This window comes from Tamandua tetradactyla, chromosome 7, assembly GCF_023851605.1.
Source record: "Tamandua tetradactyla isolate mTamTet1 chromosome 7, mTamTet1.pri, whole genome shotgun sequence".
Taxonomy (NCBI): Eukaryota; Metazoa; Chordata; class Mammalia; order Pilosa; family Myrmecophagidae; genus Tamandua; species Tamandua tetradactyla.
The window spans coordinates 72,016,199-72,042,317 of NC_135333.1; the positions used below are offsets into that span (position 1 = coordinate 72,016,199).

The 26,119-nt window shown below is 34.3% G+C and overlaps 2 protein-coding genes across 2 annotated transcripts in view; both read left to right on the forward strand.

The window, feature by feature from the left end:
• KLRF2 (killer cell lectin like receptor F2) overlaps nt 1-26,119 on the forward strand; it is a 155,802-nt gene that overhangs the window by 200 nt on the left and 129,483 nt on the right. The window contains exons 2-3 of the mRNA XM_077168211.1: nt 3,079-3,177; nt 7,507-7,554. Of these exons, the coding sequence (XP_077024326.1) occupies nt 3,079-3,177; nt 7,507-7,554 (147 nt within the window). The remainder of the gene's footprint in view (nt 1-3,078; nt 3,178-7,506; nt 7,555-26,119) is intronic.
• Nucleotides 16,262-25,393, forward strand: LOC143691481 (ovostatin-like). Its single transcript, XM_077169994.1, has 7 exons — nt 16,262-16,436; nt 18,101-18,212; nt 21,535-21,659; nt 22,596-22,686; nt 23,178-23,246; nt 23,457-23,559; nt 24,314-25,393. The coding sequence occupies exons 1-7, from the start codon at nt 16,351-16,353 to the stop codon at nt 24,373-24,375; spliced, it is 648 nt and encodes a 215-aa protein (XP_077026109.1). The 5' UTR covers nt 16,262-16,350; the 3' UTR covers nt 24,376-25,393.

The window sequence follows — 26,119 nt, forward strand, 5'->3', positions numbered from 1 at the left end:
ATTTTTGAAAATGGCCATAGATTGTCTAAGATAGATTATTTAGATTCACATAAAATCAACAATAAAAAGAGGGCTTTTAATGTTTGTATTTTTGTTAAGGTTTTACAATAAAAATGTTTTTTTAAAAAAAAAAAAAGAGGGCTTTTCACAGCCCTGGGGCCAGGGAAATGCTGATGGGATGATATATAATCCCCTCGATGTTGTAGCGTAAGCATATAACTTTCAAATGATGGAAAAGTCATAAAAATATTATTTTTACAGAAATTTCTCCTCCTAAAAAATATAACATTCATAGAAGCAGTTATTTGGGCATGATAGCTGTACAAATATGTGTAAAATATCATGTCTATTACAGCCAGAAGATGAAAATGTAGAAGTAAATGTGGGAGCAGCAGTAGTCCGACAATGTTTTACAGCTTGCAAGCATTTTCGTACCCATCTTCCTTTTCATTATTCACAAAAGATTGATGGGCTTGGTAGATCAGTCAGACGTGAATGAAGGAAGGGCAAAATTAAAGAAAGTGTTCATCTTTGCTACTCTTAGGGCTGCTGTGCCTGGGTCAAGCTTGTTTACTTTTTAGATCTGTTACACAATTCACAGGCAGATTTAGTACACAACACATTGGATCTTGGATTCAGTCTGTCTCAAAGAAATTTTGAAGACAATCCTGCTGTAAAATAATGGAGACCTAAGCTTGATGAAATGGGCCAGAAACTCAAAATTGTCGATCACAGTTACAGCCCTGCCATTTGGAGTGGTGTTGTATATCCTCATGTGTTATCTCAGATTCTATCTACTTAATTCAAGATTTTTTTTTTCAAACAAATGAAACTTTCATTACTGCCTGAAGGCTTGAGATCTCTTCTGTGGTCTCAGTAGCAGGAAAAGAAAACTTCCTGTTTTCACTAATAACTTATTTGATATTGTAACAACTTAGGGTGTTGGAGTCATCTTGACTGGGTTGAACACTTAACTCTACAGAATAAGTGCATGGTCCTAGACAAAATCTCTGTCTTCTTAAATATAAGTTCATTATTATTTATTTCGGGGGGATACATGATTCAGAAATTGAACCCGGGTCTCCCGCATGGAAAGTGAGCATTTTACCACCGAACCACCCGTGCACCTGCTATCAGTTCTTTTATTTATAATTAAGGAAATCTATCTCGTGATGCTTTGTGTCAGTGCTAAATTTCGTTATAAACTACTTTTGCTTTAAAGCACTTTGCAATAGACAAAATGAGCATAGGCACAAAAAATTATGAGTATAAATACATAAAATATAAGATGACAGCCATTAAAATCATGAGCTAAAGAAGGGCAAAGTTGGGAGCATAAATTGGGATTGCAATTCAACAAAAATTGCATACTATAAACACTTCTCTGCTTCCAATAAATTTGCTTCTGAGCTTTCTTGTTATTGAGGATATAATGGAAACCCGACTAGTTATTTGATTCATATTATCTGTAAGATAAAGTAACATCTGTTGCTCTAGACAGATATAATTAATCTTAGCATTAAACCAAGAAGAGAATTTCTTCCAAGAGTTCTAATCAAGCAAATATAATAATACAATTAGTGATCTGGCAAATAACAGGCTTCAAAGAGAAGTTTTTGAATATTGCTCCATCTAGGCCAAGTCATCCAAGCCAAGTAATTCTAGAATGGGGTAGTACACTGCATTCCTAGTACTCAGCTCTCTGTTCCCCTGGCTGGATATAGCATGTAAATCATACCTTTATCAAAGAATATCTATTTTTAATCAATAGCAAAGATTTTTCTAAATACTATTTGGTAATATGGTTAAAAATTTCCTTACTTGGAAAGTATGGAGGGAGCACCTGTTCATTATCATTAGTTGATTGCAGATGCATAAATCTCCTCATGAAATCGCAGAGATGTATTTTCAGGATACTCAACTAAGCTGAGACTATTACACTTTTGCATGAGCAAAGAAATACCCATAGGCAAGAAAAAAAGTAAAAACCTATCTTTTATTTATTCCACAGTACAGACAATTGGGAAGTAAATTTCAAAACCCTTATTACATGTAGCAAATCCTCTAAGTTGTAATATAAATATCACCCATGCACTAAGTCCGTAAAGTGAATTGACATAAAACATCCAAAAACAGATTTGAGAAACAGCACTTTTTACTGGGATTTTGAAGATGAAGTACTTGTGAAATGTACAACCAAAGTGATAGAATTAAATAATTGAATGCTTGCATATTTATAAACTAATACACACTGAGGAATATTTATTTGTGTACCAGAGTGCTTGACTTTCTCTTTGTCCACTAGCATGGAAAATTGTCTGAATTGAATGCTACTTGATTAAGATAATATTCCTATGATGTCAAAAAATTAAAGGATGCCTGTCTATATCTTGTTTGTGAAAAGAGTACATACATCCAACTTATTCAGATGTGCCGATACATGGAAGAAAGTAGATAAAATTGAAAAAATATACATATTTAACCTCTCTGGAGAGTCCCTGTTCACACTTTTGTAAAGAGAACATTCCCACTAACCCTGATTCCAAGCAAGTACTTTGGCATAGATTCGAATATCCAAAAGCCTCTTTAACTGTGGATTTATGCTGCTTAGGTTGAAACTGATTCTTGCACAAAAAGTCAATGCCAGCGAAACACATATACCATATGTAAAAGGTGAAACAACATAAGACTATCCCCAGGAAAACGGCTGGTACATAATAGAACTTCCATAAATGTTCCTTTCCCTCTTCAATTTCTTACAGAGTCATTAAAATAAATAGTACACATAACAGTGCCTGATACATATTAGGAATTTCACATACCCTTTTTATCCAAGTCATCAAAAACAACTGCAAATAATTAAACAATTTAAGAGCAACACAACCCAAAATAAATTGAAGAACAGTGGTTATTTCTTTGTTTGGAGGTTTTTTTTCAAACTTTTAATCATACATTCTAATGTTGGATCTGAAATGAATATAGATTATCTTTGTAATTAAAATAAAACAAGAAAATGTGCATAAAGTGAATAATCAAGGAGAATTTAAAAATTCATGAAGGAACATCTTAACATTTCAGATTTCTCCCTGTACCCAAAATTTTATTGTCTTCTGCTAGTACTTGGATTTATTGAGATCCTTATTTTCATGATAGCAGTGAATGGTCTGAAATTTTGGGGTGAGTAATGTATTTTTTTATTTATTTGTCTATTTTTGGAAGATAAATATCGATGCTTCAAGATCAGCTTTATCCTGAACTATATTATAGTCCAATATTTGGATATTAAACTGACCAATCATATGTGTAATTTTTTAAATTATTTTAAATTTGAGAAAAACCAAGAAACACTCAAATATAAAATTAACAGTTACTCTGCATCTCTTCTTATGAAGAATTCCCTACAAATGGTTGAATTACTATAATTTTATAATAAAAATATAGTGATATACTTTTAAAAGAAGGAAATCTGGGCAGGCCATGGTGGCTCAGCAGGCAGAGTGCTCGCCTGCCATGCCAGAGGACCCGGGTATATGTGCTGTTTCAAATAAAAGTATTTTTGAAAACCATTCTGGTGGATTTTTGCACCTTTCCCTCTGAAGTGTTATTTAATGTGTATATTATATTCTGTACTTGTTCTTTTGAAAATAACCAGACCAGTTCATGGTTTCTATAACTTCCTGTCTTGCTCTTAAGACTTCGATACTTCTTGTCTGTAATACTGATGTGGAAGCAAAATCTCAGAGCCTTTGAGATGAAATGTCTAGATAGAGGTGAGTCCCAAAGCAACTTCTCTAAGTGGGACAAAGAAGTAAGGAGTGTATTTTTGGATTGGGGAATTATATTTATGTGTGTGTTTCACCTTGCACATCAGGGGAAAATGCCAGACTTTTCTAAAACCAAATACATCTTCTATTTAATGTAATTTTTCTGTATTTTGCACAGGAAATTGAGTGGGATGTTGTCACCCAGCCAAATCCCATAAATATGCTGAATCCCTATATTGAAATCAATTACTAATAATTTTTTACCTAATTAACATTCAAACTAAATGAGTAGTTTTAGTTTTTGTGAACTTACTTAAATAAGTGCTGTTTTCAGTTAATTATTAATTCTAGGAGTTGAATTCACTATACCTAATTATTATAGCTGAAAAAATTTCTTAAAGTTCAGGGAATATTTTCATGTTAGGCATTGAATATAATCTTTTCAAGTCACCACCGATCTCTTGAGACTCCTTTTTCCCTTCTGTAAAACATAAAGGGCTACTAAAAAAATAAATAAATGGTAAAAAGTAATAATTGGTCCAATAAATATTCTTTTATAGAAAGTTGCGATTGTAAAGAAATCATCAAAATTTGATACATTAATGAATTATTTAGTAAAGATTTTTTTACAGGTGATATTGTTAGTGTAGTAAATAAGTGACATTTTCAATATTTGTTTTTCTATAAGATTTTTGCTTAGACCAACGAATTTAGAAATATTTTCCGTGGTCTGCTCCGAAAGGGAGTATTTATACCTACTCTCTCCCAAAATTCTATAGATAGGAAAATACAAGAGAACAAAATAGAATAAACTAATAAAATCACAGAGAACAGGAAGGGAAGAAAATTTTCTAGAAAAGGAAACGGAGGGAATCATGCACTCAGTTCAGAGGAAGTACAAGAGAAGGCAAGGGTGTAGACTGAAGTTATTCCCCGAAGGAAAGCCCAGGAAATACTCTGTTTTCAAGAGAAGTATAGAGTAAAGACAAATCTAAAGCAAAGTGATTAGCTGAAAGAATTTCTAAGGAATGGCCTTTGGGATCCGTGTCTTGAAACCCCCCACTCCTTTCACACAGTAGCATTTGTCCCCATAAAAGCAAGCAAACAAACAAACAAAAAACCCTATAAAGTAATGAGATATACAACTAGAATAAGCTACAATTCCTTATTTATGGAGTGGTGGGTGGTACAATAGAGTTAGGCCCCTCCTCTATTTGGGTTCTGGAATGGAGAAGACATTGTCCTACTTTATGCACTGACTAATTTTTGGGTCCTTTCTATCTAAAAATTTGTGGAGATAGTCAAATATCCAAGAACATAGAGCAAAATGCCAGATAATAAAATAAAACATAAAAGTAAATAAATAAAAATGCCTGAGACAAAACACAAAAATGAAAATCAACAACAGGAAACTAAAAATTTCTCTGTACAAGTAAGACAGTAGCTGCATAGCAAGTTCCATAAAAAGAGAATAGGGAAAGATACAGAGTATGAAATTATCCAAGCTATAATAGAAGAAAAATTTCAGGGGGAAAACAGCATTAGTTTTCATTTTAACAGAGCCTAAAAAATTTAGAACAAGATTTTTTAAAAAAGGAAATTGATAGATAAAAAAGAATACTCATCATATTTCAGAGCACAATACATAAAGAAGTAATCCCAAAACCTTTACATAAAGTACGTGTTTTCTCACAAAGCAAAGTAAACAGATTGGCATAAGATTTGAATATGCATCCAATAAGACACGATTGGCGCAATGCCTTCAAAGTTATGAGCCAATTAAATTTTTTTTTTCTGTATGGTGGGTTCACGTTTCATTATTTTTTCATGTGAGTATCCTGTTATTGCAGCACCATTTTGTTGAATTTTTTTGTTTGATTGCTTTTTGTTTATTTTTACTTGTTTCTTTGATTTTTAGGAAGTGCATGGACCAGGAATCGAACCATGAGACAATTTGATTTTAACATAAGTTTTAAAGTAGACTTAACAAGGAATATACAGTTTTCTGTGCTTTCTTTTGGAACAACAGTAACAAAAAGTTGATATGGCTGATCTAAGATAAAGTGAATCTAGGTTAAGAGTATAATGAGAAGACATTTCAGATAGTAAATATTCTATGTCCCTAGAAAGCAATTAATTCAGTCTACATTAAAATAATATATAGATAATATGAACAAGAAACTGAATGAACTCATTGACACGGTGTTCTAGTTTGCTAGCTGCCGGAATGCAATATATCAGAAATGGAATGGCTTTTAAATGGATAAGGGGAAGGTTTTGGAGGAGTTGTGAAGAGCTTGACAGAGGAGGCCTAAAATGCTTTGAAGAGACTGTTGGTAGAAATGTGGACTCTAAAGATACCTCTGATGAGGCCTTAGACAGGAATGAGGCACATATTATTGCAAACTGGAAGGAAGGTGAGCCTTGTTTTAAAATAGCAGATAATCTGGCAGAATTGACTAGTGGCTTTGGTTGGAAGGCAGATTTTAAAAGCCATGAACTTGGATATTTAGTAGATCTCCAAATTAAATGTGAAAAGTGCAGCCTGTTTTCTCCTCACAGCTTATAGTGAAATGCGACAGGAAAGACAAAAATTGAAAACTGAACTCTCGAGTACAAAGAAACCAGAAATTGAAGTTCTGGAAAATTCTGGGCCTCCAGAAAGGGAGACCCCAGAGAATAGTACCCTGTGTGAGGATTTAACCAAATGTGGAACCAGCCAGCCATTTCAGAGAAAGTCAAGATTGGACATGGAGTTATCCAGGAAGGATTTGTAGATACTCCTTAGGTCTGACCCAAGGCTACTGCATAGAAAGCCAACGAGAGTGCTGTGGGACCTCTAGAAACACAGCCGCTGCCAGTCTGGGCTGGGGGGTTCAGAGAGAGCAGAGAATGCTGCAGTACCACGAAGCAGAGAGTTCATCAGCCAGCGCTTTGTAGGTGAAGAGGGAAAATGCCCCCCGGGAAGCTTCATGAAACAGGAGGCCAGGAGAGAAATCTAGCAGATGATGCTGTGTTCACCACATGTCTTTCCAGATGAGAAAGAAACCCTGACTGTGTTTGCCTAGTGCCTTCTCACTTGAGAGAGAAACCCTGAACTTCATTGGCCTTCTTGAACCAAGGTATCTTTCCATGGATGCCTTTGATTGGACATTTCTATAGCCTTGCTTTAATTGGGACATTACCTTGGCCTTAGAACTGTAAATTGGCAACTTATTAAATTCCCCTGTTTAAAAGCCATTTCATTTCTGGTATATTGCATTCCAGCAGCTAGCAAACCAGAACACTCGGTAAAAGGAGAATTTTTGTCTGCAACAAGAAAAACTAAGGTCAATTTCAAAGTATGGGGAAAATGAAAGTAATATACAGAAAATAAAAACTCAATCATCAATTGTAGCAAATGTTCTACAACAATGCAAGGTGTTGTTGCTGTGCTGTGTGGGCAACCTGTATTTTATGCATGATTTTCCTGTAAACTCACAACTTCTCTAATAAAGAAAAATGTAATAACTCATATATGAAATCTAGAGAGATGCACAATCTTTAGAGTTGTAATGAGGGGCATAAAGTAGTAAAACAAATATGGTCAAAAGTGGTTAATTCTAGGGAAAGAGGACTGGAAGCACAGCAGAAGATAGTCTGTTAATTTTTATCCATCTTTATTTTCTGCTGGTATTTTTCTTCTTACTGCTACTAATTTTTAAACATTTCTCACCATATTTTTTTTTTTGCATGAGTACAGATAAAAAACAAGGATTCCCTAAGAATGTAAATATCAGCAGTCTAGCAGGTAGTGTTTTCTTTTTTATCTGTAACCTTCTTCTCCTGGGAGGAACTTAATTTTAAATCTCTTTTCCTCCACACACTAAGTCAATGATCCTGGCAGAGAATGGTAGAGAATGGAAAGGACATATCCTTTCTCAGTGTCACTGCTGTGTACTGGTTGATGCTGAGAGGAAAAATGATTGGAGTAATTCTAGAAGGACAAAAATAGGGTTGTGATGGATCAAAAATTAAGGTGGTAGTGGAGTTCCTGCCATATCCAGATTGCTAAACATTATTGGGCATCCTCTGATAGGCATGAGATATAATGACTGTGAGTTATGGAGGAGAGAACATGGTTTTAGAAACAGACGTGTTTGAGTCAAGAAATTTCATCTATCTGGTCACATGCATTTAGGCAAATTAAACCTTAGTGGTTTCAATTTTCAAATATGGATACTAATAATTATATCATGAAATACTTAATGCAGATGAAATCAACTAATGTAGTATAGAGGAACTATGGTATAATGGTTAACAGCATGGGCTATACACCAAAGCAACTGGGTTGGATGGAATGCCAGCTCTGATATTTGTTGTATGACCTTGGACAAGTTAAATAATCAGTATGTGCCTTATGTTTCTTCATCTACAGATTGGGAGTGGTAATAATATCTATTTCATAAGGTTTATTTTATTATATTCTTGAAAATTTTATGATAAAATATAAATGAGGATAGAGATTAGTATAATAAATTTCCATGTTCCTTTCAACCAGCCTCAACAATTATCAATACATGATCAATCTTTTTTCTTGCTTTTCATCTATAGACTCACCAAATTGGATTATTTTAAAGCAACTAGTAGACATCATGCCATTTAATGTTTAAATACTTCAGTATATGACTCAGCATTAAGGGCTCCTTTAGTTTAACACACCACAAAATCGTTAGAACTCCTATACTAGTTTTCTATTGACATGCAATACATTACTGCAAAAAATAGAGCATAAAACAGCACAAATTTATTGCCTCATAGTTTCTGTGTTTGGGGGTCTGGACACAACTGGATGCTCTGCTTAGGATTTCACAATGCCATGACCTCAGTGGTGGGCAGGCCACACACCTTTATGCGACTCAGGGTCTTCTTTCAAGCTCCTGTGGTCATTGGTAAAACACAGTTCCTTGCAGTGTAAAACTGAGGTCACTGCTTTCTTGCTGGTTATGTTGGAGCTGCTCTAAGCTACTAGAGGTCCCCTGAATTTCTGAGCCATGTGTGCCTCTCACAGGCCATGTTAGAACTTGGAAGCTTACTTCTTAGAAGGCAGCAGGGATCTCTCTCTCTCTCTTCAGGTAAGGACAAGGCCCTGTTTTAAGGATTTTCATCTGAATAAGTCAGGAACCCAGGATAATCTCCTTTTTAATTTTCTCAGAATCTTCCAATTTAGGGGCTTTAATTTCATCTTCAAAATTCCTTCATCACTCCCATGCAAGACACCCTAGTCATAGGAGTGATATCTCATCATATTTGCAGGTCATGCTCACATTCACAGAGGGTCACACTGGACGTATCAAGGCATGGGAATCTTTCAAGACATTTTAGAATTCTGCCTGCCACAATTCCTAGCAAAATTAGTGATACATTCTTAATGTCATCGAGTATGTAGTTGGCATTAAAAACGTCTCTTTGTTTTCCATTTTATTTGTTAGAATTAGAAAGAGAGCAAAGACCACCATTAATATATCTCTTGAATCTCTCCATGTTTTTATTGTCATGCTGTTTACTTTTTTGGTTAACTTTTTTATTTAAGAAAACAAACAATACACTTAGAACCACCAACAATGGATATCTTAGTTAGCTTAACCATAGGCATATTTAAATAAAGTATCCATATAATCATTGTAAAGCCTGTGTTTGCACAGTAAGTTTCATAAACCAATTTTAAATTGAGGCAACAAGGAAAAAATCTATATATGCAGATAGCAAAGTTCTTAAATTCTAAGTATTAAAAACTAACTTAGCTACTGCTTGATCAGCTGTCAAAACTGATCAATGTTCTCAAAATATCAAGTAGAAAGTTCTTACAAATATTGCATTGCTATAGTAATGGCCTATGCTACTAAATATTTCCTTGATTTCAGGAAAATATGAAGATACAAATAGTTTTGCAATTAACATATGGACATCTTAACCACCTAAAATGAGTATCTGTTAGTTTATCCATAGGCATATTAAAAAAAAATCTAAGTAATCATTGTAAAGCCCATTTGTACAATATGTTTCATAAACCAATTTAAAATTAAAGCAAGGAAGGAAAAAAATCTATAAATATGGATACCAGAGTTATTTGAATTCTAGATATTAAACAGTATCTTAAATACCATTTGATCAACTATCAAAACTGTGTGTTCTCAAAATATCAAGCAAGAGGTCATTACAAATATCCACTTTCCTACAGCAGTGAGTTATGTTATTAAATATTTTCAAATTTTTGATTTCAGGAATTTATTTTATCTAATATTACTATAATTGCCTATAGTTTTATTTAACTGCTTTTTAGCTGTAAATATATAATATACATATTTATATGTTATAATTAGTGTTACTGAGTTCAGAAACTTCACCCAGTAATTTAAAAATGAGATGAATATGTATAATCCTCTAGATATTCCTTGCCCCCCAAAATATTGAAAGAATATGGTATCCGTTATTTTGCCTTTTTCCATGTTTCTGATCATTTTTATGACAGTCTCCCTCCTCCAAAAATTAATCTTGATAGAAAAAGAAGGGAGGAGAGTTGATCTCAATAGATATACACTAATTATTTTCATATGTGCATAGGACAGTTAATTAACCATGTATACTCCTGAAGCTTGTCTACAAATATTGAGCCATTCAAATTAAGCAACTAGTAAGGCCACACAATTAACGTCTTTCCAGAAGTTTTCATAAGGAATCTTGGTTTGGAGTTTTAAGAATCTTAGTGATTTGTTCTTTCACCATCACATTCCATTGCAATACCTACAAAATTGGGTGAATTCCATCTAAGGCCTCTAAAATTTCCAGAGTCTTTGGCCTGCCAGGTAACAAACTTTTTATGCCTGTAATACTGGGACCCATCAGGTGAGATCCCAAGCCAGTTTCCTGAGAGGACTTTGCAGGCATTGACTTCACAAATATTTCTTAATAATGTATTATGCCTCATTAAATAGGAATCATCTTCAAATAGTAACACTCCAATGTGCCTTGATTACACAACTGGATTGTCCTATTATATCCAGGTAAAATGGTGGAAAGATTCTCATTAAGCAAAAGCAAATAACTATATTTCCATAAAAACTATGAAGACTCAATAAAGCATGTATTTTTGAATTTTGCTGGAGTCAGGGAGAATCAGACACTATTTTTAAATGTTTTATTTCTATCCAGAGAAACAAAATATACTGTTTTGAGGTTTTGATACATAATAAAATAAAAAAGAAAGGACTTTTCCCATATTCATTAAAATATATTTAAAATAACACATGCCATATTTCAAATAATAGCCAGAATTTAATTTCCTTCCTTGATTCATTCAGTCCCAGTCATTCTTGTTCAAGCCTTCTTTCATGAAATTTATTTGCTTCTGAACTAAAAAAGGTCCTGGAAATCTTGTCCCGATCTGCTGGCATAATCTGAAAATTGTGTCTGAAAAGCTCAGAACTTTGAATCTAGAGTCTATTCTTTGAAGCGTCAAAATCCAGAGTATCTAGTACAGACCTTTCCAGAAGTCTTCAGCAAGTATCAAGAAACACACAAACAAAAATGCCTGATATTAAGACTGGTTCATTTATTACATATCCAATAATATCAGAATGGAGAAGGTCAAAATTCTCTATTGGGATACAAAACATAACTGATTCATAAGGGTTTGATCAGTGTTTTCCTGTGAATAAAGCATGTTATGGACAGTAGAGCATTGACAAATGCTTTCACATAAAGGGTGCAATTTCTGAAATATTTATATTAATAATATTTTATCTATTCAAATTTAAGGCAATTGAAAGACTGAATATCTCTTCTGGTTTGAGCACTCTTCCCATGTAGCTCTTACAAATAATTGTAATTATTTAGCCAATTATTAATCAATTAATAAATATGGGAAAGTAACGTATTTCTTGGCTTTATAATCTGTTATACTTGTCTATTGGCAAATCTATGCTTCATTATCACTCTGTTTTTGCTATTTTAGCTTTATTACAAGTCTTGGTATTTGAATGACAAATAATTACTTCCCCCCAATTTTTCTTTTTTAAAGTTGTCTTGGCTCTCCTTGGCCCTTCACTCTTCCATTTTATTTTTTTGATTGATAAGTCAAATATCTCTATAACTAGGATCATGATTATATAAATTGATTTGGAGGAGAATTTATATCATTGGTATTATGTTTTCCATTTGTGAACACTGGTACATCTCTCAGTTGTTTGCTAGTTTTTGTTCTACAAGCAGTTTTCTGATTTCCTATGAAGATATTTATGCTTTTTAAGATATATATAAGATTTCAAATTTCAGACTTAAACTCAGAACTGGAAGAGCTAGGAAAATAAAACAAACTAAACACAAAAGAGAAAAGAAGAAAGGAAATAACAAAGAATAGAGTGGAGATAAATGAAATAGAGAATAAGAAATAATAGAAAGAGTCAACAAAACCAGAAGTTGGTTCTTCAAAAGATCAATAAAATTGACAAACCTTTGCTATATTAAAACAAGAAAGAGAGAAGACAAATAAATAGAATCAGATATGAACAGGGGAACAATAATACTGAACAAAAAAGATTACAAGAAGATACTATGAACCACTGTATACCAACAAACTAGATAACCTAGATAAAATGGACTAATTATTAGAAACACAGAAACTACCTACACTAAGTTAAGAAGAAATTGAAGATTTCAACAAACCAATATCTAAAGAGATTGAATCAATAATGAAAATTTCCCAACAAACAAAAGTCCAGGACCAGATGGTCTCACAGGAGGATTTTTCTAAACATTCTAAAAAGAATGAACACCAATCCTGCTCAAACTCTTTAAAAAAAATGAAGATGAGGGACACTCCTGAATTCATTCTATATGCCCAATATCATCCTCATATCAAATCCAGATATAGATACCATAAGGAAAGAGAATTATACACCAGTTTCCCTTGTGAACATGAATGCAAAACTCTTCAACAAAATGCAAGCAAACAAATCTAACAGCACATTAAAAGAATTACATGATGGGGCAGGCCACGGTGGCTCAGCAGGTAAGAATGCTTGCCTGCCATGCCCAAGGACCCGGGTTCGATTCCCGGTGCCTGCCCATGTAAAAAAAAAAAAAAGAATTATATGATGTAATCAGGTAGGATTTATCCCGGTTATCAAGGGTGGTACAACATAATAAAGTCAACTAATATAGTATACCACATTAGCAGAATGAAGGAAAAAACACACGATCATCTCAATTGGTACAGAAAAGGCAATTAACAAAATACAGCACCATTTCTTGAAAACTAGGAATAGAAGGAACCTTCCTAAACATAATCAAGGGCTTATGTGAAAAATGCACAGCTAGCATCATACTCAGTGGTGAAAAAATAAAGACTTTCCCCCTATGATCAGGAATAAGACAAGGATGCACACTATCACCACTGTTATTTAATATTGTACTGGAATTTCAAGTCAGAGCAATCAGGCAATAAAAAGAAATGAAGGCATCCAAATTGGAAAGGAAGATGTACAATTCTCACTATTTGCAGATGATATGATTCTATTACAAAAAAATCCACTATGAAGCTCCCAGAGCTAATTAATGAATTCAGCAAAGTGGCTGAGAACAAGATCATTATGCACAAATCAGTAGTCTTTCTGTACAATTAATAATGAATAATTGGAAGAAGAAATCAAAGAGAAAATTTCATTCCCAATAGCAACAAAAATAAGCAAATATCTAGGGATGAATCTTTCTAAGAATATAAATGACTTGTATGTAGTAAACTTCAAAACGGTAAAATACATTTTAAAAGACCTAAATAAATGGAAGGACATTCCATGTTCATGGACTGGAAGACCAACTATTGTTAAGATGTCAGTTCCACCCAAGAAAATTTATAGATTCAACACAATCCAAATCAAAATTCCAACAGCCTTCTTTGAAGAAATGGGAAAGCCAATCATCAAATTTATATAGAAGGATAAAGGGTTGTGAATAGCCAAAGAAGCCATCATGAAAAAGGAGAATGAATTTGGAGGACTTAAAATTCCTGATATTAAAATTTAGTATAAAGCCACCACAATCAAAACAGCATGGTACTGACACAAGGGCAGACATATAGAGCAAAGAATTGAATTGAGAGTTCAGAGACCAACCCTCATATTTATGGCCAACTGATTTTTGACAAAGGGCCAAGACCACTCAATTGGGAAAGAATAGTCTCTTCAACAAATGGTGCTGTAAAAACTTGATCTCCATTTGAAAAATGAAAAAGGAGGACAACAGCCTCACACTATACTTAAAAATCAACTCAAAATTTATTTAAGACCTAAATATAAGAGCCAGAACTATCAAACTCCTAGAAGAAAAATAGCGAAGCATCTTTAAAACCTTGTGTTAGGCAATGGTTTCTTAGACTTTACATACCAACCACAAACCAGAAAAGAAAAGATAGATAAATGGGAGCCCATCAAAATTTAAAAGTTTTGCACCTCAAAGGACTTTATCATGAAAGTAAATGACAACTACATGATCAGGGAAAAATATTTGGAAGCAACATATCTGATAAGGGTTTAATATCCAAACTATAAAATAAATCCTTCAAATAAACAGCAAAATGACAGCCTAATTTAAAAAAGGGCAAAATACTTAAATAGACATTTCTCCAAAGAAGAATTACAATGGCACATAAAAAGATGGTCAATTTTATTGATCAATATGGAAATGCAAATCAAAACACAATGAGATAATATTTCACAGCCACTAGAATGGTTACTACTTAAGAAAAAAGAAAAATTACAAATGTTGGAAAGGATATGTAGAAATAGGAACACTTGTTCATTCTTGGTGGGAATGTATAATGATTCAGCTGCTGTGGAACACAGTTTGGCACTTCCTCAGAAAGTTAAATACATAATTACCATATAATCTTCTATGCATATACCCCAAAAAGTTGAAAGCAGGAACTCAAGCAGATGTTTGCACACTGATGGTCATAGTGGCATTATTCACAATTACCAAAATAAGGAAGCAATCCAAGTATCCATCAACTGATGAGTGGATAAACAAAATGTGGCATATAACATAATGGAATATTATTCAACTTTTAAAAGCAATGAAGTCCTGATATATGAGATAACATGGATGAAACTTGAAGACATCATGTTGAGTGAAATAAGCGAGAGAAGAAAGGACAAAAATTGTCTGATCTCATGGATATGAAATAATTAGAATAAGAAAACTCAGAGAGTCAGAATCTAGAGCATAGGTTACCAGGGGACAGAGTGTGATCAGAGAATATGGAGTTAAGGCTTAAAATGTGTAGAATTTCTATTTGAGATGATGTAAAAGTTTTGGTAATGGATGGTGGTGATGGTAGCACAACATTGTGGACATAATTAACAGTGCTGATTTATATATTTGAATGTAGTTAAAAGGGTAAATTTTAGGTTTTATGTATGCTACTGGAATAAATATCTGAAAAATTGGGTGAGTGGTAAATATGTGTTTCTGTCTTGTTCTCTATATTTGTGTATGTACGTACGAAATATTTCATAAATAAAAGTTAATTTTAACTTATGTTATTTGTGATGAAAGAAACAGAGACGTGCAATAAAGACTAACAGTAGGGAATCTACTTTATGATGAGTGGCCTTCTGAAGAAGAGATATTTAGTCTGAGACAGAGGAAAAAAAGAAAACTTGATAAAAATATCTTGATCAGCAAGACCAAAATGTGGGACAAACATCAGTGTATGTACCCAGACAATGGCATTGAAATTGCTCATTTGTCTGTATTCACCCTAGACTTCAAGTTCTTTAATAGCATGGACACTGAATATCTTGTTCAACACTGTATTTCTAGCACCAGAACAGAACTTAAAACACAGTAAAAGCTCAAAAAAAGTATTTCTCAGATAAAGTGAATGGCATTATAAGTGATACTGTCTAGCAGCGACAAGGAAGACAAAAGCAACTACAGTAACCAGATCAATGCTGTGAAATACATAAAAGTGATCATTGATAAACCTATTCTGACATCCCTTCTAGTTTTCTCTACTCCCACACAGGCACTTCTTTTGAATAGCTTTCTCCTAGGGCTGGTATTCTATCCACAGCCAAGAAATCCCCCTAAAATTTTATCTCACTCAATTCCAGGAATGAATCTGTACTGAGTGAGCTACTCGCACAGTGATATATTCCATGACCTTCAAATATAGCTCCCTTTGACACCTACTTTCAAGGATTTTTGAAGGCAGCAATTTAAGGAGTTAGAGAAAGGTGGCTGGAAAGTCCCTCCTCAAGAACTTTACTGTAATGATTAAAGATCATTCTAACTAGCCTATGAATGTCATACTCCAGAAAAACTTCAGAGCATGTCATAGTTTAGCCTTGAGGCTAATGAGGCAATCACTGAGAGCAATGACCCTTTTAGGGAATCTGTGCCAGCTCTGACCTCTATTCAGAGGCCTTGGGTGGGGCTTGTTTGCAAATAGCAGCTGCATAAAGCCTGGTAAATTTGGGGAGTCTCAGGGACCAGCCTGAGGGCAGGAAGTTGGGCACAATACAGTCCCTGAGATTTATCCCTCGCTATGGGGAAAGACAGACTCCCTCGGTCATGCTTCATACTACTTCTCCTTGTCCTGTTTTCTGCCAATGCCTCAGACTCTGCTGAACCGTAAGTTTCGCTCAAAATCCCATCTCTAAGAGTCTTTTATGTATTTCTGTCTCTCTATTACATCTTTGCTTTGCCTTTTCTATTGAGCGGCTAACCTTCCCTTTCTTAAGATATCTTCCAAACATAAGAGATGGTTATGGTTAATCCATTTTCTTCTCTTTCATAACTAACTAAGAAGTCGCTAGGAAACATGATTCTGTTAGCACTGAAACCTCAGCACCTGCCTTCCAAAAATCATTCTTTTGGATCAAAGGCATTGACTACAAAAACATTAAAGTGACTAGTGGGATGCAATTTAGCTCACATTGTAGCACATTTCTGTAATATGTGCAGAAAAAAATGGAGCTCCTTTATTTTTCAGCAAAATGTGTGGGGAAAAATCATTTTAACCCTATCCAGTGGTAAAGTTGGTGAGATATAGTAAGTGTAAGAGTTCTCTTGAACCTCCACAGTCCCTCTACAAGTTAGTCTCTGGAGAGTTGTGGTCTCGCTCACCTCCTGGTGGAGGTGAAGGGTCTAAGTCCTCAAGCTCCAAGTTCTCTGTCTTCCTTGGCCAATGTCCGTCTAAGTTCTCCTTGCCTGCTAACATGCATTATTGGAGTCTTTAGTCAGCTGTTTTCTCTGGTCAAAATCCAAAAGTCCTCTTTGGCTGACTGCCTCATATCTGCAGTTTTTTGTACTATAGAACTTCCAACTTTTCACTGCATTCCTCATCCAAATCTGTGGCTGTTTTTCCAACACAGCTTCTGTAGGAAGGTCACATGGCTCTTTTGAAGTTCAGGTCCATTTGAGGTCTCTGGCCTCAACCCAGCTGCCTTTACATTTCTTGCAGGAAGCTAATGGAACTCTTGGGTTCAGTAAAACCCCAGGGACACTGAGGTGTGCTAGAGTGGTTGAAACTTCTAGTCCTGTTTTGCCACTTTCAGACCACTCTGAGGTAACTACATTCCAGACTGATACAGAGCAGGCTCCATAGTCCCAAATGGGAAGAGGGGTATGAAAGCCTGCTATAGGTGTCACCCTTACTGATATACTTACTCATATACTCTAGAAGAACTTCAGAGTATGCCATACTTTAGCCTTGAGGCTAATGAAGCAATCACTGAGAGCAATGACCCTTTTAGGGAATCTGTGCCAGCTCTGACCTCTATTCAGAGGCCTTGGGTAGGGCTCAGCACACACTGAACACACACTGGGTCAACACATTTGACACTTTCCAGACCAAGGTCCAGGAAGCAGAAATCAGAATTCTGCTCTGCTCACTTCTCTACATTTCTCAGACTTCTTTCCACAATCTCCCAGTAATCAGTAGGGGTGCATTTCTCCCTCTCCATTCCTCTATTTCATCCATAACTGTGCAGGATACCACACACACGCTCCACTCCCAAAGTACATGGAAATAAGTGGAGACTATTTGTTTTTCTAAATTCAGGCTGAACGGATGAAGCAAGAAGCACTTATAGGGACCAGTGTGTATTTTCACAGGCAGGCTTACACAATATAAGAATCTCCTGCCATTAAAAAAACATGATATAGAACATGGTTCTATATCATGTTCACCATTTAACACAGAACACAAAACAAAGGCTTGTGTTCCAAAGGCTCACTTTCACTGAAAACAGACAAAATTCAGTGCAGATTTCCAATGACCAAGCATTCAATAGGGCCTTCAGCGTAAATGATGAGAACCGTTTGCTGCTACAACGAATTCCTTTACCAACGACTAAGGGGAAATATACCGTGGAAGTGAATGGCATTGGCTGTGTATATGTACAGGTAAATCAGGACTTTTTAAACCCTAACATCAAAATGTTCAAACTTATATGAAATTAGCAATAAAGTATAATGAATACCTACATTCAACATTTGTCCACATTTTACCCTTTTTCCCTCCCTCTTGTTTTTTTGGTGAATTTTAAAGTAAATTGGAGACATGATGACACTCCCAAATATATCATAGTGTACCGCCCTCAAAAGGACATTCCATCATGTAACTGCAATATCATTATCACAGCCAACAAAAATTAACAGTAGCTTTATAATTTTATTACCAGCCCTCTAACCCAAAATTTAGTTTATCGTTTTTTTTTCAAACCAGGTTTTAATCAAGGACCATGCTATGCAATTGGTTGCTATGCTTCTTAAGTCTCTTTTAACCTAAGAATTTTATCAGTTTTTTTTTATTTGTCATGATATTAATTTTTTGAAGACTTTGGCCCAGTTGTCTTGTAGAATGTTCCCTATTCTGGAATTAACAAATTGTTTTCTCTTTTTTTATTGGCGGGCAGGGGATGCATGGTCCCGGAATCGAACCCAGGTCTCCCACATGAAAGGCGAGCATTCTAACCACTGAACTACCCGTGCACCCCTTGTTTTCTCTTTTAATGCCATTTAATTTGTTTTCCAATTTCCTATGTGTTCTGAAATCTAAAAGTTAGATCTACATTCACATGTCATTACATGAGGAGGCACATGACTATTAGGCAAGTCTGTTCATTGGATTAAGGCAGCAGCAGCCATGGTTCTCCATTCATGTGTTGTTTTATAGTTTTGTAAGCAGTGATTAAGATATGAAGTGATGCACTGGATCCCTGAAAATATCTAGCTTACAGCAATTCACACCAAGAAATTTAAGGATAAACTAATGATCTGTTCCTGAATTGACTATTTTGTTAAAGATTGCAAAGTAGTGATTTTCTAATTTTGTCATGCCTCCTACTTTTATTAGCTGGTGTTCTTCTACAAAGAAGAGCTCCTCCATACAATTTGAGGATATTAATAAGCCCTTATGAAATGGCAAGATAATTTTTTCCTTTTAATTTCTAATTAACAAAAAATAATCAGTATGATAATCACTTCCAGTGGTAGCAAATGAGTTCTGAGTTTAGGACTTTTTTCCTTTTTGAGTATCATGGATACAATGTTAAATTAATTACAGTCTATTATTCATTCTGATGGTCAAATTCTTCCCTATTTGGCCATTAAGAACCCCTTTGGGATCTTTTAACATAAGGGTGATATCTGAGCATACCGTTAAACTTTGGGTGCTTTCCTGCTCTCTGGTGAAGAGAGAAAAGGGTGACTTTGTTTCATCTTGCACTTTGCCTGTCCCAGACCTAGAGTCATCCTTGACCAAGGAGTGCTCATCTCTTTGGAGCACTAGGGGATTTCTCCCTGAAACGTATGTGCTGGGGTCCTCATTGCTACTGAGATGTTCCTACCCTGGGTTCCTGCTATGGGCAGTGCTCAGTTTTAAAAGTTTTGAGTTCTTGTCAGTGTCCCTACTCAAATTAAATGCTGTAATGTAATCACGTATCTAACTATGTGCTTGTATCTATTTTCTCAAACACAGTTTTTAAAAACTTTAATAACATTTACACAAGAATTTATATGCTTTGTCCTAAAATATGAAGAAAATAGCTTTTAAATAGCAAAGCAGTATTTATTAAATGGAACTACTGAATGAATTTTCAGCTTTTTTTTTTTTTTTTTTTTTTTTTGCATGGGCAGGCACCGGGAAGTGAACCCGGGGCTCCAACTTTGCCTGCTTAGCCATTTTGGCCCTGAATTTTCAGCTTTTTAGAAGTACATTTTTACTTTTGGAATACACACCACTAAAGATGTATGACAAGAAACCTGTGTTCTATATATTCCTTTGTGTGATTATACTAAAAATTTGATATAGTTAGGTATACCTATTTCATTTTTTTCTTTAATTTTAGGATTAGGTTTTTCATTTAGGTTTAATTTAATTTTTTGAATATGTGAAATAATGACATGGTTTACAAGGCAAAATTGAATGAAGAGACATCTCTTTCCCATTGCTGTAGGTTAAATTCAACACCTAATTCTCTTCCACCTTAAGTCATCATTTTTTAAGGTTTTGGTTTATTCTTCCAGTGTCTGTTTTTGACTTCCTCTTTTTTTTTTTTTAACCTTTTTTTCATTTATTTTGCTTTTTTATTTTTGGTCATTTCTTCTTTAAACTTAATTTTGCTATATAGTTATATGAAATATTTACATGCTTCCCAATTTAAGTCTATAAAGCAAGGTATATTCAAAGAAATCTACTTTTTATCCATGTCCCTTCTGTTAAAAAATTTAGCACTTATCCTTCCTTTCATTTTAACAATTTTTATTGAGATACTATATATATACACACACATACACACAAATGCAATAAATTTCGAAGTACATGTTATTGGTTTATTCTCCCAGTGTCTGTTAAGCTGATATGAATGCAATATTCTTATTTCTCATCCATTTTTACACCTAGGGTAGCATTCTAGATAAGTATTTAATATATATTATTTCCATACTGTATGGGCACACAATAAGTAAATAAGCAGCAATAAGTCAAACATTGATGGATATTTGCATTATTTCCTTGGTTTTTTCATTAGTGCTGAAATGAATAGTATTATACACAGATTCTTTCATACTTGGATAGGTATATATCTATCTACAGGATGTATTTCTGGAAGTGAGGTGATTAGTTCACATAAAATCTTTAACTAAACCTATTTGCAAACTGTATTATTCTGGATTTAGAATCTACAAATTTCCTTTTAATGCTTTTATTGTAATCCAGCTGCTCACCATGATTCCTGAGGCTCTGTCATTATCTACCGTAATGTTATCATTTCTTAAAGTAGAAATCAGGTAATTTTAATTATTAGTCAAGAGATTATAGGTATAGTCTGTCTTTGCTATCTATTTATTAGCTATATAAAATTTGACATGTTATTCTACCTTGAAGAGGTATTTATCTCTCAACCTCTGAGTTCCCTCATCTGTAAAATGGGGGCTAATTTCCATTGCTGTAGGTTAAATTCAGCGCCTAATTCTCTTCCATAGATTTGCTACCTCAAAAGTTGTTGAGAGGATTAAAAGAGTTATTACAATAAAAGCACTTAAAAGTAAATACATAGTATGTATTCAATAAATGTTAACTATCATTACTATTGTTACTACTGGCATAGAAAATGGGAAACAGGTAAAACTTGACTTGTGGTTTAAGTTGAAATGTGCATGTAAAGGAAATAAAGATAAAAATAACCTTTTGGTTAATAAAGAATATATTCTATACTTATTCTAGTCAACTGTGAAATATAACATCCTGCTACCCAAGAAGTCATCTGGCTTTTCCCTTTCTGTGAATACAGCCAATGCTTTCTGCGAAGGAGTATTTGAAACAAGGTTTGACCTTGTCATTTCAGCCAGGTAATAGCTTTCTTTCTTAATTTACACATGCTTCTATCTCTAATGCAAGTATACTAGTGACTCTCGTTGCCTCCATGTGAAACTACACCCCAGTCATTTTATGTAAGAGGTTGGCCTGTCTTGATTCCCTATGAGTATACATTTCAGTGTATTTAAATTGCCTAAACTGTATAAGAAAATACGAGGTGGGTGAAAATGTGACTTCAAAAATATGGAATAGGATAAAGAGAAGGAGGTTGTGGGAAAAAAGTTCTACAAATTCCTCCTTAAGATGTACATTTCCACAAAGTTCCTAGTTCGTAAAATAGCATATTGCAGTCTCTTTATTCTGGAACTTGAAGTTTCAAAACAAGTATATCAGTCAGTTTCAATGCCCTGGGTCCAGTTACATTGAAATTTATGTTCCTTCATTTTGGACACCATTATCTTCAGTTGTTAGTAGATTAATCTAACATTAGAACAAAATACTATAAAGGTTATGATAAAATAGACGATTAACAGCTATCACAGCTGACTTTTCATCTTTGCTTCGGTGCACTGACTCACAGTTAACTATGCCTATGCACCACCAAAATTTCCAATTCAGTAAAAAGTCATGTTTTGAAACCTGTAAAGAAAAAAAATAACTGAAGTGAAGCCCTCACTTTTCACGTGGAAATTTGAGACTTTCAGGATCATAAAAATATACAGACATAAGTTTAAAAGCATAAGTTTGAAATCTCTGATTACTAAACTTTCATGAAATATTTCCATTATACAGTGGTAATTTGTTCAATTTTAGCTTTGGGAATATGGCAAAGCAAAAAAAAAATGCTGTTCAAGTTTGTGGCATAACTAGATGGTTTTTCATGCAAATACATTTTTGTTGGTGATTTGTTTTCTTGAATAATATTTAAAATTTATCTGGATTTTAATTTTTTTACTTTTTAAAAAAAGTTATAATGGACAGCGCAACTCTTCCAACATGGCTATCATTGATGTGAAGATGCTTTCAGGCTTTCTACCTGATAAATCATCTATTGAGAGGGTAAATAATTAAACGCCTTTAATTAAAATAATTTCACAAATGGTTAATATGTGTTAGGGCCAGTGTTATACATTGACCAAAAGTTTAAAAAGATAGCTTTTCTATTTTCAAAAAATGAAACTTCAGTCATATATGTATCTAACAGTACAACATTGTTTGTGATGTGCTAATTTATTTATATTCTTATAATTGTCTATATATGTCTCTATGTTGTCTTATCATCAAAAAATAAAACAGGTAGATGAGCTGAGTTTTAGTTTCTACCATTCTATTTATTGAAAAGTTAGAAACTACTTTTATATAGACAGATCTCTCAAAAATGTTGAGTAAATGAGTTTCAAAGATTATATTTGTTGTTGAGGCTATATGGAATCATTGCAGATATTTATAAAGCAAGGAATCCACCAAGTTGAATATTTTTGCTTTTTGAATGGATGTTTGTATTACAAGTTTCCTAAATTTTCAATACATTTTTTTCTCCTCATTTTTAGCTTCAGGAAGATGGCAAAGTACAACAAGTAGAAGTAAAAAACACCCATGTCTTTTTCTATCTGGAGAATGTAAGTTTACTCTCATAATTTTGTTTTTGTCATAGTGCTTATACCAGAGGTACATGTGGTTTTGTTCGTTTGTTTGTTTTTTAAGTTTTATTTATTTTCTTAAGGATGCAAATTACAAAAGATCATTGTTAAATAATTTTTAATGTTTGAAATGAAGAAAAATATGAGGAAATAAATTAAATACACCCAAGAATATTGGTTTATTCCCAGGTTACTCAAAAGGAAATTCAATTCTCATTCTCTATTGAACAAGAGGTACTTGTATCCAATATGAAGCCAGCATCCATTCAACTCTATGATTACTATGAAACTGGTAAGAGTTTTATTTAATATTAATCATACTGTTTATATTCTACATAGAATTAAATGTATGTACACCAATTTTCATTTTCTCTACTTGTGCCACAGCCCCTATTTTTGGAATCATCTTTCTTTATTTAGCATCTTTTAACTTTCAGTGTCATCTAATCCAAAATGTTTCAAATATTGATAGCAAACAGTGCTTGAGATTTGTCTGTCTATATAGGCACAACCAATTCTACTGATAGTGACTCAATTGGTATAATTTTTCTTAACCAGTATTTTCACAAAAATGTTTAATTAAAGTAAATGTGAGATAGGTTACCTAAATTGTGGATTCAGGAAAATAAATTACACATTCAGACAAAATAAAACTAGTGCCTGTGAATGTTGACATACATTTATTTAACCACTAGTGTAGATTAGCGTAGCCAGACATCATGTGTCTGATTGGAGAAGGAAGCCTACATACTATTAGAAATGATACAAGCCTTAATAAAAATATGGACCCTCTAACCTGTCAGGTTTTAATATATATCATATATAAAATGTAATACCTAAAACATTAAAGAATGTGTTTATAGGTATGCATACAATATTAATTTGGAGGTATAAAAACATACTTGAAAGTTGGGGAACAAAGAAACTGTTTTAGTAGAATAGATGACTTAGGACAGATCTTGTTGCTGAACAGAGATAAGAAGTAAAGATGCTTTCTTCTCGAGCAATATTCTGAGACTATTCTCATGACCATTGTTCTCTTCCAGATGAATTTGCACTTGCAGAATACAACACACCATGCAATAAGATGTCTTTTGAGACCTCCTAATTCTAGGATAAGGGAAATGAAATGGAAAAGAAGACACCTTGGAAGGTGGATATATTTAGAGTAATCCAGTCCATGCTTTCAACCAAATCAAAGCATCCACAATCTTCACAGAAACAGAGCAAGTTCATCTTCACCAACAGCATCTTTCCACCAAAGGCTTCTTGCTTTCTCCCCAGGGCCTTCCCTGGAATCAGGGCAGCCAGCTTGACTTGTGTACAAATGCAACTGAGAAGGGCAAGTTTATGTCTGCATTGTGCTTAAAATTCAACCAATGAGTGGACAAGCGTCCTGCCTCCTGCTTTACAAGCCTCCCGCCTCCTGCTTTGATCAGAGAATTCTGGGAGGCTTTCAAAGTGCTTGTCCTGAAGTCCCCTTGATGGGAGCTCCCTGTTCCTCATGGAGACAGCCTCAGTAGCAAACCTTTGAATTAGCCTCTTTCCTTCCTTGTTACAATCTCCCTGCTCCCTCCCTGGATAAGTCAAAGATAAATTATTTCTACCCAAGTCCTTGCCTCAGATTCTGCTTTCAGGGCAACTCAAGCAAAGTCAACATAGCACATCAATTAATGTAGAACTATGGAAATGTTTTATTAGATACGGATTATTCTAACATGTTGATAATTTAGTTCAAATGTATTTTAGTTCAAGTGTATATTCTGAAACAATTTCTCGGGTATCTGGTAAAAGTAGAATTTCCATAACATTTTAATGAAAGCATAGTTAGTTTCCTTGGGAAATCTTTTTTTAATTAAACCTGACAAAAATCTATGTGTTTTGGGGGCGGTTTTTTTGGCATGGGCAGTCACCGGGAATTGAACCCGGGTCTCCAGCACGACAGGTGAGAATTCTGCCACAGAGCCACCTTCCCACTGCCCCCAAAATCTGTTTATTTTAATTTTAATTTTAAAGTAGCATTGTCTTTGTGGCATGGAACAGGCACATTCACGTACACATATGGTCACTTAGAGGATCACTTTTTGAACTATATCTGTAATATTTTCTTTGATAGAAAATATTCTGAAGAGCCTTAAATGCTTGATTTAATTATAAGATCAAGCATTCATTAGCATATTATTATTGTACACACCCACATATATGTATTATTTCAAAAACAACTTTAAAATATATGCCTACAGTGTTCAACTGTTTGTATTGTTTTGTTCTCTGTGTTGTTTTTAAGCCATCAAGATTGGGGTCATTTGTTACTGCAGCAATAGAAAACTAATACAGTATCTCACAAATATCTCAAACATAACAGGTCCAATCGTAACCTGTTGTAATTCATCACCAACCCTCCCCCATTGCACCCTACACAGTCTCAGTCCATACCCAGTTAGCTGGCAGCCCTCAGTTACGACACCACCTTCCACTTGGATGCTTTAATTTGGTCCCAGTCCTGTGTATTTTGCTTTATTTCTCCTTTTTTCATGCCTGTTACATCCATCAGTAAGGTCTGTCACTTCCGCCTCCCAAATCTATATTCTAAAGACAGAGTATAGCTTCAAATTGTCTCATGTGCTTGAATCTCTTCAGTAGCTTCCCATGACACTTCAAACAACAAATGAATGCTTTACCTGGTGAATAAGGTCTATCTCTCAAATACTATCATTTTTCAGTTTTCCCCTCAAATCACTTTCACCTCTTTCAATTCTTGCAACACCCAAGCGGGGCAAAGATGTGAACTGAGCAGAAACACACTCACTATTGCCAAGGAGCCTATAAAATAATGTGAATGATAAAAATGT